Genomic DNA, 18,715 nt, shown 5'->3' with positions numbered 1-18,715 from the left:
ACGCATGCATTTATGTGATTGCGTAGTAGAGCTTTTAGTTGTATTATGCGCAAAAAGTCAGCCTTTAGAAACCAGAAGAACTAGGACGAAAAAGTCACATTCTGAACCGGAGTCGGAACACCTGTTTATTACACCGTGGTCTATCCTATACCTCGTCTGTGATCCTATACTTCGTCGATGACGCTAGAGATCCCTTACCACTTTTGTGTCGCGTGCAACGTTATCCATCAATGTGCAATTCGATCCTAATCCTAGCGGTTAGAATTCAAACTAAATATGATGAAACTGATTTTTACCTACACACGGAAATGCAACAAATTTACAATTATATCTTCGCTTCCCCTCGAGTATGCAACCAATGTTGCACTTGCAATTTGGAATTTGCATATGGAATGGAATTTCGACTTCTGTTGCAGCTGTATAGCAGTGAGAAGTGTTTTAAAATATGGGAATTGTCTACATATAAGTGGCGTACAAATGATAAAATACCTGCGTAGGATTGACGTAAGAATATCGCGTGAACAATATAGAAGTGATGTAGGATAATCCTAGAGTTCGTTAAAAACAGTGCTGTCGATGCAGACAGGCATTCCCCTTTAGCAGTGGTTCCCAATTTACAGACCAATGTCCCGCAGTTGCAGGGTCAGTACCAAATAGGATGCAGCACATGCACAGATATTTCACTTTGATTTCGCGATGGAAAAGTAATTAGAGCACCGGTGATTTTAACTAATTTCAGATGCGTAAAAACACTGACTCTAAATTCGTGTTTACATTACTAACACGTCAGGCCACAGTGTTCTGTAAAATACTTTATCGCAGAAACAAGCACTGATTCTACAATCGCATTGCGCGCGATTACAAAAGCACTTCATCTTTTTAAACGTCCCTCAGCAGTGGAGAGATGTAATCGGACTCGAGAAAAGTGTTTCCCAAAAAGTTTCTTAGATACTGAGCGTATTGCAGTAGAATCTTGATAAACGACTTCCCATATAGTCCAGTAATCACTGGAATTAATGGGCGAATCGAGAAATCGCGACATAAAATGCCTATTCACACCTCTGATCTGTGTTGCTGTTAGTATTTCGTTAAAAAATGTTTAGTCGATCTTGAATTAATTTGCCCCCTCCGCTACCCTCCCAAAACCTCGAGAGTCTTTTGTACTTTATGTGGTTCTACGTTAAAAATAGGAAAATATTTTTTCTATCATTATTTCATAAAGTTGGAAGTATAAATGTTATTTCAAATTGTACTTATGTCAAAACACTGTATATGTCTTTATATAAATTTCGCATGTCCAATGATTGTAATCGTAGAAAGAGTAGGTATTGAAGGGAATTATTTTTCATTTTGTCAGTTTGGCATATTCTGAATTTGTAATCATTGTCGAACAAATGGAATACTATTTCACAACAAATTACACGTGTTTAATAATCGATAGTGCAACTTTTGGATTTTGTATGATTTTAATGTATATCTAAATGTGTTTGTTAAGCGAGAAGTACAGTTGGTTATTAAACAAAAAGCATAAGGGAATTTTAAAAGGTTTTGAAGAGCTAAGGAAGAAATGTTTCCTTTAATATTCTCAGGTTCTACATAAAAGATGATGAAGGAAATGCTTCCTTCGTTCCCTCGTATCTCTTATAATTTAACAACTATATAATGACTACAGCGTTATTAAAATGGCTTTATAGTATTCTAAAGATTTAGGAAACTTTCATCTGACTATCGTGTAATAGGTACTACATATTTCTTCCCACTCTGTGGGAAAAATCTGATTATATTGAAAATATCAGCTTCAACGAAGTCACAAATACATTATACTCACAATTAGTCAATTACTAATTATTATGCTCGAGCATAATTATTCAGATCAATTGTTTTAATAATAAACGTAATACTTGGAATGAATGGAATGAATGTTTATGATTTAAGCTCCCAAATCAATTCTAACGAAGGGTAGTAAAGTTTAACATAATTTAAATAAATTTTTATTGCACACCTTTATGTGGAAGTCGCTGGATGAATTGAATTATCAGAAATTTCGATTTGTCGGTGAGACCGTAACTGATAAACCGTCGAACTGTCCAATATAACGTGCGAATATACCATATGTCCTCATAATAATGTTTCGAATCGTATGAACGGCGCACACAGATTATATTTATTGCTACTATATTGTACCATAGTTATGACTAGGATATTCATGAAAAATTCTGCTTTAAATGTAACTATCGTAAGAAGAAATTTTCTCTTAAAGTAAATACTGTTCCGTTCCCGTACGGTTTTTTTTTAATATTGTGGTATAATAATAATATACTGTTTTATTGTTTCCATTATGGAACAATGTTATGTAATACCAGCATTAAGTCTGCTTTATTAAAAAATAACTGTAGCCATTATTAAACATCAAAAAACTTGTGAGACAAGAATTGAAAACATGATCAAAGTATTAACTAATTTTGAATTTTAATATTTTTAAAAGTCGAATACTGTCGTGTCTCTTTTGAGTTTTATTTTCTCTCGTGCTAAAATTACTTTGGACGAATCATTCAAAAGGGAAAATATTCTTGTCAGTGTAATGGAGTTTAAAATTTCTTAAATTCTATTTGATATTAATTCACTAAATTTGCAATTTAGATGAAATTCTTCAAATTCATGGCGAACGTATTACCCAGAATGCAGTATTTTTAAATATTAAAATATTAAATATTTAAATGAATATTAACAAATATAAGGTTTCCTGTAATATTCAAATTACTTTAGGTTGATTATTCTACTTTCTGATTTCCAATATTAAAAACTGTTGTATTTAATATGTTTAATCAAACATCATCATTATAATATTAAACAAATAATTTCCCAGTAATCAAGTTGACAGGCGCAGTAAATTCTACATCACACATGATTGAGTGACATTAATTGCAGTCAAATTTACATAAATACACGATTTACACGTAAGCCTCGCAAAGCACATTTGGCTATATTTACAAAATTATCGGTATCGCTAAAACAGAGCCTGAAATTCGCTGAATCCCGATATTTCAAAATTATCAATCTCTACGCGTCATTAATAACAATAATAACGATATCGAAATACAATTGTTTACTCCCTCACACATAATCACACCTATTTGTCGTCCCACACAATTTGTTTACAATATAACACGCTTTAGTTGCAGCAGAAGGTATTTAATCGATAATGAAGCGACGTACAATTAAGGAGGCCGACGATCAAAGGGCATTTATTTTCACGAGTAAAAACTGCCTGCGACAGATTCGTTTCGACTAATGATGTTCGTTATCCATGATAATTGACAGCATGCTAATAATGCTAGAGGACATACGACCTTTGTGTTAGTTTGCTTAGAGGTTTTTAATATATATATATTAAAGCAAAATACTTCTAAGCATATATATATATATATATATATATATATATATATATATATATATATATTAAAAACTTCTAAGCAAATATATATATATATTCCATGTGTATTTATTGCAATCCTTAAACCGATAGAAGAACGCGTGTGTCACGTTTGTGCAATACTCAAACTGCATTTATCGTGGAAGAAGCAAAAACGAGTATAATTTAAAAATTCGATAGTGTTCATGAGAATAAGTGCTGGATGTAAAATTTTGTGTAAATATATTCTATTTATATTCTATGCATGCTCATTTTGCAAAATTTAATTGTTAATCAAGACGGTAGAATTTATTGCAAATTTTATTTTTTAATCAAGACGGTAGAAGGTATTGCAAAATATTATGTTCCTTTTTTTAAATTTGTCGTATTAATAGTTTATAATAGTTATTAGCAATTGTGGGTTCAGTTATTATTTATTTGTTTATTAATTAATACGAAGAAGTATGTAAAACTGTTATGGCTGCAACGAAATTTGAATGTTAATTTTTGTGCAGCATTTTGAATTCAATATTTAAGTGTAATAAATAGTTTGTTGTAATGGAATCAGGAACAGAATTAGAAACAGGTTACTCCATTTTCATTTAAAAATGTTACAATCGGATTTGTTGATCGCTCAGTTAGCAAAAGTGCTGTCGTACAAGTGTGAAATATTTATAATAATTCTTTCTTAATTTATACTGAAGTTATTAAGTAACTACTATATCTATGGCAAACGCATTTTTAAAAATTTCATCGCACCTACAGCTGTAATGTTAGCGGTGCAGTAACAACAAAGGGGGAAGACATAGTACAGTTGCAGTTGATTCATGTGCAACTAACAAGGGGAGGACGGTACGTGATAGACATCGATTTTGATGAGCCTTGCCACGATGGATCTATGTCGAAAATAAGTAAATAGGTGTCCGAGCGTGTCTGCCAGTAATCCTTAATAATAGACATATTTTCATGTAAATTATTAAAAATTTCATAGTGGCCGTGGGGTTTTAGTGGGTAAAAATCCCACACTCCCCTATCGCCCCAGAGGATTCCCCTCTGGAGGAGTCGGGGTGCCTTTTGAAAATTTTCCCCAAGGTAAAAAAAATTTATAAATTTTGGAGATGTCATCAAAAGGTACCTCGACGCCTCCAGAAGGGAATTCCCCGCGGCCGCCAGGGTAGTTCTGTGATTTTCACCCACTAAAATCCCACGGCCACTATAAAATTTATTAATAATTTACAAGTAAATAATATAATTAAGGCCTATTGAAATTAAAAAAATCCACTATGGAGATCCTAAAAATTCCATTATTCATATTTAAAAAATTCGGTTACTGAAATTCCAAAAAGTCATCTCCCTTCCTATATTTTCCGGAAGATCTAAAATCATCAATGCATTTTAAAAAGCCACAACAAAAACCACCCAAAATCTCTATTTTACTACCATCACCATACAATAAAAAAAAATGCTGCGCGCATTTCTGTCGTCAGCAACGATCACTCCTGTTTTCCGAACAAAAACGAAGGCACACAGTGAAACTTTCTCTGACTTTTACATGCACCGCAAGTGCGCTGGAGAATGCTGGAAACGTAAACATAGTTTCTACATTTGATTCGTCTTTTCTTTTCGCGAGGGATTATTTCCTCGAAGGTTTATCTGATTACGTCGTCAGACTCCAGCGGTATAGAATTTTGCGTTCTGGATGGCGCACAGTGGAGACAATGGGGGATCATTTTCTGCGGATACATACTCGGGCTTTCGATTTAACGAAGTAGTCGCTTAACGAGCAAGTTCTCGTCACTATGAAACTTTCGAGTGTGCCTTCGGCGATAAATTTTCCGCAAAGTTAACGGTGAAAATAGTGCTGGAACTTGGTTGGATCCTATCGCGCGGTTATTTAAACTTCCTCCTATTGACTACTTCGCATTCAGTCAGGGTTCATCGTATTAATTACGCTCTGCTTTCATGCACTTGCTTAACCGTATATACATAACTTTTTAATGATATTATGCGACTCTATTTTCGGGGCGTCGAAGGAACTTTGGGTGTTGCTTTGGTTGGATTTGCGGGAAGCTTTTTTCTGCATTCGTCGCGTTTGTAGTTATTATTTTATTCCGTGGTTATTGTGTTAGTAGGGTAGACTCGGGTAAGTTCGTGGTGCAGGTTACTCCGTGATACTTTTTCCTTTATCTGTAACTCTAAATTGTCTGAGTCAATTCAGATGGAACAAAGACTGGCGGATAGCGTTGATCTTGTAGATTATGTTGTGGTAAAATAATTAGTCAATTGAAGTTAGTGTGGTAGAGTGGGAGAGCATTTTGTTCCAGCCGCGCATTATTCGTGAAATTTTTCGCGCTAGTTGTGGACGATCGCTTGTTTATGTATTATATGTGCTTTAGAAGATAAGTGGAGAGTTCAAACTGCAGGTAAGTGATGGTAAAACGATACTTTGGCAAGTCTTACTCTTGAAATTTTCATACAATAAGGCATCAGTGTTATTTTTGCTTATGAAAAGTGACTAAATTCTTATTTTTCGTGTGCCCGAGATTGCGTTTCTGATTGCGCTGTTTGAGAAATTTTGATGGTCAATGCAAGGAATAATGTTTCCTTACGTCTCAGACATCTGCAGATCATGAAACGATTGATTACGCACAAAATAACAATACTATAAAGTAATGTAAAATAATGTAAAATAATGTAGGATAATGTAAAATAATGTAAAATAATGTAAAATGATGTAAAATGATGTAAAATGATGTAAAATGATGTAAAATGATGTAAAATGATGTAAAATAATGTAAAATAATGTAGAATAATGTAGAGTAGTGTAGAGTAATGTAGAGTAATGTAGAGTAATGTAGAGTAATGTAGAGTAATGTAGAGTAATGTAGAGTAATGTAGAGTAATGTAGAGTAATGTAAAATAATGTAAAATCATTTAAAATAATGTAAAATAATGTAAAATCATTTAAAATAATGTAAAATAATGTAAAATTATGTAGAATAATGTAAAATAATGTAAAATAATGTAAAATAATGTAAAATAATGTAAAATAATGTAAAATAATGTAAAATAATGTAATATAATGTAAAATAATGTAAAATAATGTAAAATAATGTAAAATAATGTAAAATAATGTAAAATCATTTAAAATTATGTAAAATAATGTAAAATAATGTAAAATAATATTTAAAAAAGTAGCTGATAGCCATATCACGGGCTAGCGACAACTATCACAGACTTTACCCGAGTTTACCCTATGTATAAAGTAATCTTGCATTGTATAGGAATGGTAATTTCATGGATATCAGAGGAAGATATTTGATTTTTATTATTTATGGTCAGAATAATGTACTTTAATATATTTGCGTTTACCTATTTTCAAGTGAACAAATAAATCTCAATTTAAATTTTAAACACGTAATGTAACACATTTTCAGTCTAACTCATCTGTTCTAATTATCATTCACATATTCCATCAAAACTCGAAATTTAAAGAAATGTATAAATCCAGAATAGCAAAATTTGTTTTGTAATAAGGCTGTCATGGACACTAATATTTATTAATAATGAATTTAGTTATTCATAATGAAAGGGTTATAAAATTCAAATACCCCCGTAAGATAACGTTAAATATTTGGTATTTAAAAACAGAAAATGTTCACTCTGCCCTGGAATTAATTAAGAAGACAAATATATAAGAAAATTAAATTCATTGAACCTCGCTTCCTTACTGGTGGAATATAGTATTAAAACTTAATTTTCTCGATAAAGCTGTTTTGTGACATTCCCTGTTTTCCCCTTACCCTTCGTACGAGGTTTCATGACTGTGTGAGTCTACAGTGTCGGTAAAAAAAATAAGGGAAATTTATGTCCCATTTACAATATCGAATTTAGCCCAGCGATCTTACAGTTCTACAATATCTACATTGTAAATAATATCACAATAAGCACGACTAATAAAAACAGTCCCAAATCGTATCCGTTACTGTACAGCCGCGCGAGAAATGTTTATGCATTTAAAATGCACATTCAAAGTACGTTAAAGTGCACATGAAACGGTGGAATTTGTAGTTGATAAACAGAGAGCGAGAGAAGTGAGTAACAGAATAGAAATTGCACTCCTTTACATATACCGTTTTGTTCCTCACATTGTCCTGCAGATAAAGGGAAATTGCATTAAAAAAGCAGAACATAGCACATTAACGCAAATCGAGAATGTGTATTCCTTTTGTTGCTTTTATTTTCAAAATTGTATCCTTCAAAATGGACGATCGAAATTTATGCAACAGACACCGGTATCAGTGATCAGCTGTGCACTTCACACTTTTTCTCGCCGATGATAAATAGGGTTAGTGGTTTCATCGTGATAACGGCTCGATTATAAAAACTACATTTCATGTCATGGACTATCAGACAAATGATGCGCGTCTTCTTTGTTTAGATAACTTTCAAATTTACTTCTTGCGCACATAACGCAAGTAGGGAGCTTTTAAATTTTATAAAAAACAATTGCTTTGTGTATTTTGTTCAACATTTCCAAACACATTACATTACTTTATAATTTAGTTAAAATTTAGTACATAATTCAGAGTACTGAATATTACAAATTTAGATATTGTAAATGTAGATAGTAAAAATCGACGAGGGAATATTCAAAATTGAAATTAATAATTTTCGTTATACTTTGTTAATTACAGTGGGTGGCCATATTATTATACTCAAACAAAAAGGTTTATATTTTTTAAGTTTAAGCGATGGAATAAAATAGATGCTTCCTTTTAAATGTTATAATATTATTTTTTAATACTAGTACATGTGTTTAAGTATGCAAAATAAATACATTTATATAGGGTTGAGACTATATTGTTCGAGAAATACAATTCTTAACATTTGATGTCTCCGCCTTTAGCTTTTATGACGGCTTGGATTCGGCGTGGCAAGCTTTCAATTTTCAATGCATGCTGTGGCTAATTCCTGGAGGGTTGTGCCATACTCTGATGATATTCTCTATTATTTCTGTCTTATATATAACAATTTTATCCCCGCTCTTTTAAAAACAAATGAGATTTATATGTTGCAAAAATTACTCACAATATTGCCAGAGGTTTTAGCTAATCAATAAATGAAAAACATTAACATTGTTACATTAATTACAGCCACGACTTTCACAGATCCTGAGGGAAAGTTTTTGAGTATAATAATTTGTCCACCCTCCGTGCTCAACATACGATTCAATAATTAACGTGGAATTTATAGCTCAACAAAATTTGCAACTGTTAATTCCTCTTCTTTTTTGCCGCGAGAAGTTGCTTGGTAAAAGGCTGTCGCTAATTACTGGACCTGATGCTAAAAACAGAATGCTCGAACTGCAGTACAATGTAGAAGATTAATTTATGAGCACAATCTGCTTTAATTGGTAGAATGTCATCGGTCTACTTAAGTATTTGTTTAGCGCCTGAAATCTCGACAAAGCAATTATTGATAAAGTGTACAGAAACTTCCCCTTAGCTTCTTCTTCCCCACGACTCCCACAGGTTTACTTTCTTTTATGTTTATAAACTGCGCGCATCATATGAAAGTGTCTACAATACATAATTAACGTTCTCGCCGTGTATCCTGTGTTTCAATTTTTTTTTTCTAATTTAAAGTTAATCTTTCTTCTTAATTGAGAAAATTGCTACTCAAATTATACTGTTCAATAATTTTGCGCGAGTACCGCTTTGCGATAATGAAATTATCGAAAAGTTAACTGTATAAAGAGGATGTATAAACTAACTCTACAAATTTATGGCTTTTTCTTTTGTAAAATTTATCTGTGGACAGAATTTCGAATTTTATGATTGGAAGAAAGATAAGTTTCGTGAATAGTGAGCGTTTAATTTAATTTCTTAGTAATTACTATGTTTTGTTATGTATGTTCGCTAAGATGTTTAAACAAATTCGTAGAATCTTCTATAGATTCTTTATAGAATCGTCTGAAACAGTTGGAAAATATCCACTGCCCGAATTAAGAGGGAAATTGGGCACTCAGTTATTTTTTTAATCATCGTAACGTTATTTCATATGTTTCCAGAGCAGAATATTCGTTTCAGTATTCTACTATTGCAGTGGAAGCAATTGTTCACTATGAAAATATGTATAACTACTTCTGATGCACAAGAAGTTCGTTTAGTGTAGGGTAAACGCACCAATAAATGAACACGTAAGGCTAATGAATGAACACTATTATAAAATTATGTTTGACATGGAGCAATTAATTAAAAGAAGTCTCTAATTAATTAGTTGCTTATTTTAATAACTTATTTTACTCATTTAAATAAAAAATGTCCATTCACTGGTACGTGTCCATTTACTGGCACATCCACCCTATTGTTTCAATATACCCAACTGCAAAGTAATTATTTTACTATTTATCGGGATGTTTTGTTTTTAAAGTTCCTTGGTAATTGAATGCTTCGTATAGACCAGTTTCTAAATAGATAGTACTGTATATGTTCCCCTTTGAAAATTTGGAATTTATGTTGCAGCTTCTCTGATTAAGCATCATTCACCACAAGGAACACTAATTATTTTAAGCTTTCTAATCAATGTCGGCAAACTTAAGTGTTATTTTTCATTAAGCTACTCTACTGAAAATTGATCACTAGTAAGTTACTAGGAAGTGATTCATCTCAGAACTAGTTTTCAAGTGTACACTTATGGAAACCTTTTTATTGTTTTTTCGATCAAATTTAAAATAAAGCACCTCATAAATACAAAAATCCATTAATAATTCTAATGAAATACCTAATAATCGCGCAGGGTACCATTCGCAGACTTCCAAAACAACGATTTATCACCCCATAAATTTCCAAAAAATGAACTTCCAGCAACAGAATATTTGTGAAAACTCTTAGGTCACCTCAAGTTTCTATTCCCAACTGTTTCCAGGATTCTGTATTTTACTACAAAAAATATAATTACCTACATGATATGGACGAATTCATGTAATACCACGAACGCCCTTTTGATTTTAACAGAGGAACCTCGGCAACCCGAAAATTCACAATTTCTATAGGGAATATCAATAGAAGTACCAGGCAATTTTAATTTCCCGCCACTTTTTTATTTTCCAGGGCGAAAACAACCCTTAAATATTAACGTGCGCTTTCCTACTTCCCCGTATATCCCGAAAACTACAGTAGGTATAAAAAAATTTGTAAAATGAAAATCGATTGGTTTTTTATCTAAATATATAAAGCAGACAGTGTTTGTGTGTTTGTCTGTCGCATAAAAACTTTCGAACGGTAAACTCTGATCACGAAATGTGTCCCAGCTCAATCCAGATGAATGTGACAATTTACAAAAAAAAAATAAATTTTTTTTTTTATTAAATCAGAATCTAAATTTCGAGCAAAGCTGAGTAGTAAAGCTAGTGCTCTGTAAAACTGAGTCACTATCGGGGAGCTGTCACTATCACTTAAACAGTACAATGGTACACATTAAAATTTGTCCACACTTCTCACCTTTCCAAACAGCTTCTGTACCTCTGTCCTTACAATTTACCAACACCCTGTATACGACCGGCACTGTACGTGCATGAACACCACCCACAGTGTCTGCGTAGCCAGCATGCTCCACGGCGGTGTTCGACTGCGCCACTCTGGTTTCCGCTCCCGCAAAAGAAGGAACGCGCGACATCCCCTTCATTCATTCACAACCACCTGCTCGCTGAGGAAGCATCGGTGCTCTGGGTTCATCTGACTGTCTGGCCGCGGGCGAACGAGTCAACAGGAACAATCCTACAGGGGAGCAGGATGAGGTCCAACACCACTTCCGGTATCCCTCGGGTGGTCTGCGTTTCCGTTTGCGCGCTAGTGGTCCTGCTCTCTGTCAGTGGCACAGCCTACGCCAAGCGTGAGTAATCGTTCGTTGATCCAATTTTTAACGGTTCCAGAGTCAATTTTCTATTGGCTGGGGGGGACTAATGGGGTGGTTTCTGTTTATCTCTGACCTTTCTCGTTGGAAGCTCTTTAACTCTTTGCGCAAAGCTACGTACTGATTTAATTAAGCCTTCGAGTTAGGCGAATCAAGTGAATTTGATTTTGAAATTACTGTACCATATTTATTTCTGTTTCAAAAATTCTGTGTTTAATGAGTGCAGTGGAAAGGAGATTTCTGGCTCAGTTAGGGGCGTATATGTTTCAGTGCGAAGGGTTGGTGGAGTTGTAGCTCATGAATTTTGAGGGCAATTGTTATTACATTTCTGTGGGCTTTTAAAGTTTTTTTAAAATTTCGAAGATTTTTTTTTTTGAACTTTTAGGGCGATGAATAATTTAGATTTCTCGTCTTCTGTGTTGAGTATAATGATGGAGTAGGTGATTTGTAAATTTCGAACGGAATAAAATGCAGTTGATCGAATCTATAGTGAAATATATTTCAAAAGTTTTTGAAGGTGAGGGATAAAAATCTCAAATGTTGAACTTTGCAATAGATGTGGGTGTGATTTTTCAAAACTTCGTGTAGGTAAGGGTGAAAATATGGATGACCTGTGAAATAGATTTGGGTATAATATTTCCTTGTGCGTTTGAATTGTTGGTAGGGGTCGTGTTGCGTTTATCAAGCTTTAGATACATGCAGTGATGTTTCTTGTGTGACATATATTTTTATTAAAAATCGTTCTTTCTATTTATAAATTGCAATCTAAAATTGACTGCTATTTAAGATCAATTAGCTTCAATTTTTTTGTAGTAGTAAATAATAAAAAAAATAGTTGCCTATATTTGCAAGGTAAAATAAGTACTTCTTAAATCATTTGAGATGGTTTAATCTAAATATTTAAAACAATGTGACAAACGTATCTACATCAGCATTAGAGCTCATATTGCCACTTTGTTTGTGTCAATTTTGTGAGCCAGTATATTAAAAAAACCACATAAATTTAATTATAATTAAATAAAGGTTGGCTGCACATAGCGTAGTTCGTTGTACGAGCTAATAAAGAATGTAGGAAGGAAAAGACGAAAATAGAAAGTGGAAAAAATTTCAGCGTAATTACACAGTGAAAATTGTCACTGGAGAAACAGTAGCAATTACGAGGGAATCAGAGTCAAAAGCATCGTACAGCTTCGTCATTATTAAATTTTCTAAGGCCTCTTTAAATTCTAATTTTTAATTCTTCAGCGTGTCCCTTTTTGTCTTCCATTTTCCATGTGAAATTTCATTTTTGCATCAGGCTTAACATAATTCCATAGGTATCGTGAAAAGTTTTCCTCAAAGGCTCATCTTAATTTTGACAGATCACTTAAGTTCCTCATCCTCAATCTAGACTCTCCCTTTTTCATTTTCAATCTCAGCAGTGCATTATGCTTGTAATTTTTCCACGTCTATCTTAAAATTTGTCTTCTACAAAAATTATACAAAATGTTGACAACCCAATTCAGTGTCTACCCCTTCATCCTACTTTTGTAATTCCTCATTTTAAATTACAGCTCTATACTGTGTTTATAATAATTCCGTGGATACCAATCGTGAAATTTTTCGCCCCGAAAAATTAAACAAAATTTTGACAGATCACTCCAGTTTCCCTTAACCTTCGTTCTCGATTCCCCACTTGAAATCCCAACGGTGCATTGTGCTTATCGGAATTCCACAGCCATCGCGAAGTCCTCGCCAGAGGTTGGCCAAAATTTTGACACAACAATGCGTGTTATTGTTCAACGATCTTTGAGGAAGCACGGGGCTCGTCTCGGCGAATAACCGGGAGAGACATAGGGACAAATGTCCCTTTGCTCCTCGACGGGGACGTAAATGAGAGAAATATGAAAGCAGGTGTGTCGGGGTCGTAAATGCGAATCTTTGATATTCGCCCTTTTGTTGCGCGTGGAGCAAAGTTTAGCAGAAACTTTATTCTGGAAAGCTCAAACTGTTCTACAGACACTGAACGCAGAGTACGGGCGCGCAGAGTACATAGGAGCAATCGAATGAATAATACTCGGCCGTTCAGGGCAGCCTGAACTTAAATTAGTTTCATCGTGACGGCAAACAAAAATTATCCTTCTTAACGTTACGTGTCGGTCCAAATTTAAACGGGATTAGAGTTGTTATCCGACACCCTTTGGTACGGTCGCGTTATGAAAATAAGCCTTAAACTTTTGCGCTCCAAATTATTCGTGGTCTTCCGTTTTGGTTAATTCCAAAATTTGAATAAAATAGGCATCGCCAAATAGGCATCGATAGTGGTATAACTAAAAGAATGCAAGTTTTACAGGGACAGGAGTTTAAAGTTTGCATTTGACTAATAGTTGGACACTAGGGTGGCTTTTATTTACTCTTGGTAAACAATTTTTTCAAGATTTTCTTCGGGGCACCCTCCAGAATAGTTCCAAATAATTAAAAAAAAATCCGTGTAAAGTTTGAGCTCGATTGAATAACGGGAAAGGGTGCCCCTGGGCCCTTAAACATTTAAATCATTATTTAACAGCTCGCGAAGTTGATTTTATGTAATATCCTCCGAGTTATTGATTAAATAAAAAAATATGTCGAACAAAAGTTGTAGACCTGGATAAGGAGCATCTTTTATGTTGTATTATTTTTTCTCGTGGGACAAACGGTTTGCGAAAAAAAGTCCGAAAAACTAAAAAAAACTCTTTTTCTTTAAATTTTGAAAGTTTAAATGCTTCTGGAATACTTTTTATTTATGAAGGCGAAAGAAAAAATGGAATTTTTATTTTCGAGTGTTTGATATGTCATGAATGTTTCCTGAAAATTTGGGACCGAAATTTGCAAAAATATCGAAGATATAGACTGTAAGAAAATAAGATTTTTTTTTATCTTTTTCGCATATTTCGGTACATGCCTCCCTTAAATATTTAAATAATAGTCCTCGAAAATAAAAATTCCATTTTCTTTGTTCGCCTTCATAAATAAAAAGTGTTCTAGAAGCATTTAAACTTTCAAAATTTGAGGAAAAAAAAGTTTTTTTTTAGTTTTTCTTACTTTTTTCGAAAACCGTTTGTTGCACGAGAAAAAGTAATAGAACATAAAATATGCTCCTTGTCCGAATCTACAACTTTTGTTTGACATATTTTATTATTCAATCAATAACTTCGAGGATATTATATAAAATCGACTTCGCGAGCTGTTAAATAATGATTTAAATGTTTAAGGCCCCAGGGGCACCCTTTCCCTTTATCCGATGGAGCTCAAACTTTCCACGGATTTTTGTTTAATTATTTGGAACTATTCTGGAGGGTGCCCCGGAGAAACTTCAAAAGTCGAAAATAAGAGCCACCCTATTGGACACTTATGAATATAATTTCTTCAAATTCAAATTTTTTGAGTTATGCCACTGTACTATATGCTTCACTTATATTTTAATATTTAGCAATTAGGACCTTTTCACACGAGGCACTTCTGTGGCTCACAGTGACTATTTTAGACAGGTATATTCATTTAACAGAGTTAGCCTTCATTTAATAAAAGTAGAGAGAGAAAGAAAATATTTGTATATTCTACCATTCAGAAGTTCAGAATTATTTGCTAATTTTTATGAAAATTAGATCACATTACAATTATTCTCTTAGTTCGTAGATAAAAGTTTCAGTGATTACCGAAAGTTTCCTGACTCCTATTAATATTAATATCTTATGCATAAAAGTATAACGAGAAAAGTGTATCTCGTATAACGAGAAGATCTCTGCTTTCCTTAATTGACAGAACAATGTCAAAGTTATGACCAGCATTGTATATTCAGAAATACTAATTGTGAGGCACAGGAGTGTGACGTATGAATAGGGCTTCATTAAGTAATGACTGACAATGAGTACATATCGCGTAAAACCTATAAACGCGAATAAACGAATAGAATTTTAAAACTGAAGACTGGTTGGGGAGTGTGGAGGTGTTTTTTATTTGTATCAGAAATGAGTGTACAATCTGTGTTTATGGAAATTTACGTTTAATGGTGATGGGAGACTGGAATAACGTAGATTAATGATGGCACAGTGTTTAAGCGATTCAGAGGCTCGGAAGGTAAATGTGGCGAAAGTTTTGGAAAATATCTGTTTTAGGGGAAACGTGTAGTTTTGCGAGAATGGGTACGTCAGAATTTTTTTTAGAACATCATACTTTTTAAAACACACTTCTATACTCAATTCAGGTTTTCTCTTCCATGTTCGTTTTTTTTTTCTATTTGGTACTTAACGATTAAACCAACGTCGACTTCAATTGAGTATGTAGTCTGGGGCCATTCGAGACCTCTCTCCAGCTTAAATTTTATCAAATTTGAATTGGGTGACTTTGTAGCACCTGTGGGGAAAAACGAGTCCAAATAAATCGATGGCTTAGTGCACAAATATTGTATGTCCACTTTTTGTGAAATTTCATTTTTTATGCGCAACAAATCGTGACCGTTTCTTTATGCTGTATAAAAATAACATTTATATCAACTTCATTTTGTCAAAAATAATATCTTTCTTCGTCGTATGCCTCTGAATCTTATGTACGTACCATTGCAAGTGGAAACTTGTTTTTTTTTCGAATATGAATCTCGAGTGTCAATGAATATTTGTGCACTAATTGTAAGCCATCGAAATATACAATTAGGTATTTCTGTGAGTTATAATAATTAGTACTAGTTATGCATGATCCATTAGTCACGATAATTATCGCAGTATAATGAAACTAAGCGATTATGTAATGCAACTAGTGCTAAATAAACAGAGGAGGAATCAATTCCTAACATATTTTAATTGATAATGAACTGATAATATTTAACATCCCCTTCCTCTGATTTTTAATATACACAGTTTACGCGTTGTCAATATAATTAATAATAAATCAGAAGGAACTAATCGAAACTAATCCTAACACCCCACGAGTCCATCAGAATTAAATTGTGAAAATGTTGGATTCTTAAAAAATTTGGACACGACGTGCAACCAGAAGTTGAAGTATCGATTGGCAAGTGGAATCATCAATTATAGTTTATCAATTTTCTCTCGCATTACAATCTGTATCCCACAATTAAAATATTTTGTTTCATTAATGCTAATGAAAACTCTCTCGCAACAAATTCATTTCGACGTTTGCTTCTGCATTAAAGTGATTCGTACCCGGCTGTGAAATATCCTGCCCCACGATTTTACTTAATGTGGCATATCAAAATCAGAAATTGTAGTACAAGAAAAGATAAATTTTTTTGTTTTTAGTGCATTTTAAATAAAATCCTTTAACTTAAATTTTTTATTATATTTTTTTTATATACATAGAATGCTGTTAGATACGGATTCATTGTGTATAATCTTTCACCTATACGTTGTCGGTGATTAGCTATATATACGACATCAGGAGATAAGTTCAGATCAGCCTTATCGTATCGAACTCGTACACAGCAGGCATAAAAGATTTCTCTGCAAACATGTACACAACCCCGATATTGTTGGGAACTGTACCTGGGAGCTCAGAACATGTAGCAATCGTCGTAAAACCCAAACTGGCTTCGACGTGGGCCTGTCTGGATCGAAATAAAATGACAGATTCGCCTCGATACCGAATTGCAAAAGGTTAGTCTATTAGGTTCTTGCGCACGAAATACCCTTCTTCTGACAGGATAGCAGACACGAAACTGTATTCGTTTGTTAATTACCTCGTGCAATATTGAAGGAGTAGGATTTGGTACGTATGTGTGCGTTAGATATTGAAAGGTATCGCCACGCGGGAATTGTAGGTACTTACCTAAGTAATCATTTTTTTTTATATTTTTTTTATTTATTTATCATTACGGGTAATATTAATATAAACACGGACAAGTAAGATAATGTAAAGATGAAGATTAAAGTACACAAATAGCAGGGAAAACGACAGAAAGAAATGAAATGATTTTGTTGGTTATATTACTTCTTGGGGTTGGTAACGCTCCATGTTACCTAGTTTCTTTTTGGTTACTTTTTCGGTGTGCCTCCACTTACGCCTTTTTACCATTAAGCACAGACACGTTATTGTGTTTTAACCCTACTGCAAACCATGAATAATTACCAGCGGCTGTAGCCGTGATGGAGACACCGGTTCTCGTTACGATAAGTACTGGTGGCTCACAAATGGTAACATTCATATGGCGGAACTAACTGCTCGTCGCGCACATCTCCTTGATAGGAGGAACCAAGTATAAAAGTATATTTTCCTCTTGTATACTTATTAGTATATAATGGGCGTATTCTCCTGGCCTTCCAGCGCTTGCGCTCCTTTGTAAATATTAGTTTTCTAAGTTTACTGTAAGTTTAGCATAGTTTTTTTGTCTTTTTATTTATTTTTTAGGTTAGGCTTAAGACTGAGTTCGGGGTTTTACCTTCCTTCTGGGTTGATAGGTTTTTTCTCCTAGTTTTTCATGTTTCTCAAGATGCTGAGATACTAGAAGTGCAATTCCACGTAGAAATACCAGTTCCTGATAATTTTAATTACCAAAGATGCTTCAACTGCTAATGACTACTAAGAGATTCCAATATGTGGAACAATATTTTCTTATTATTAAGATTATATGGCAATTTTTTCTTATGTTTTTTTAGAGCTTTATATTTATAGCGAATGTACAAAAATTTTCATAATAAACATATTTAAAAAAAAAAAAAACACCGGTTCTCGTTAGATCACCGAAATTTAAGCATCGCGGGGCGGGTACTGGGGAAAGATGGGTGACCACCACCTGCTGGGACTCGAAGGAGAGAGAGGAGGGAAAAAAATAAAGGAGTAATAGAGTTCGTTGGGCAATATAAGGCGATAGGCTTTGAAACGCCATCCTGTTGAACAGGAAAACAAAAATACATACATACATACCATATATATATGTTCCCAATAAATATGTTTGTATTATCTTTCAAGTAACTGTGCTTGTCGAACAGATTTTGAAAAACGTTCGTGTTTTCGTGAATAGAAAATTGAGAATTTTGAAAATCGATAATGGAAACATAAATAAACAACGCCCCTATTACTCAGACTAACTTATCTATTGCATTTGCAAAGTTGCTTTCATGGAAATTGACACGTGACCACCAATTGTGAGTGAATTTCGATTAAAATACACAATTTTCGACTGCACTATACTAGGAATCAGTTAGTAAGAACTTGTTTCGAAAGTATGAAGGTGTACACCAAAAAATAGTAAGAATCTAAAAATCTATTAAAGGGTAATGCCTCTGTAGCGACCGTAAAAGCAGCCTGACTTTGAGAATTTTTTAAGCAGGTATAGTGAATAGAATACAAAATCTGTTTGGAGGCCTTTATTGTAAATACCTTGAAGTATGATCACAATTTTTTAAAAAAAAATTT

The 18,715-nt window shown here is 33.6% G+C and overlaps 1 protein-coding gene across 1 annotated transcript in view; it reads left to right on the top strand.

Moving 5' to 3' along the window:
• Window positions 1-11,070: 11,070 nt before the first annotated feature.
• The window catches only part of LOC143375729 (uncharacterized), a 36,368-nt gene continuing 28,723 nt past the window's right edge, over window positions 11,071-18,715 (top strand). The window contains exon 1 of the mRNA XM_076825132.1: window positions 11,071-11,308. Within this exon, the coding sequence (XP_076681247.1) occupies window positions 11,209-11,308 (100 nt within the window). The 5' untranslated portion in view covers window positions 11,071-11,208. The remainder of the gene's footprint in view (window positions 11,309-18,715) is intronic.

This window comes from Andrena cerasifolii, chromosome 13 (genome assembly GCF_050908995.1).
Source record: "Andrena cerasifolii isolate SP2316 chromosome 13, iyAndCera1_principal, whole genome shotgun sequence".
NCBI lineage: Eukaryota > Metazoa > Arthropoda > Insecta > Hymenoptera > Andrenidae > Andrena > Andrena cerasifolii.
This window is presented reverse-complemented; position numbering and strand designations above follow the sequence as displayed.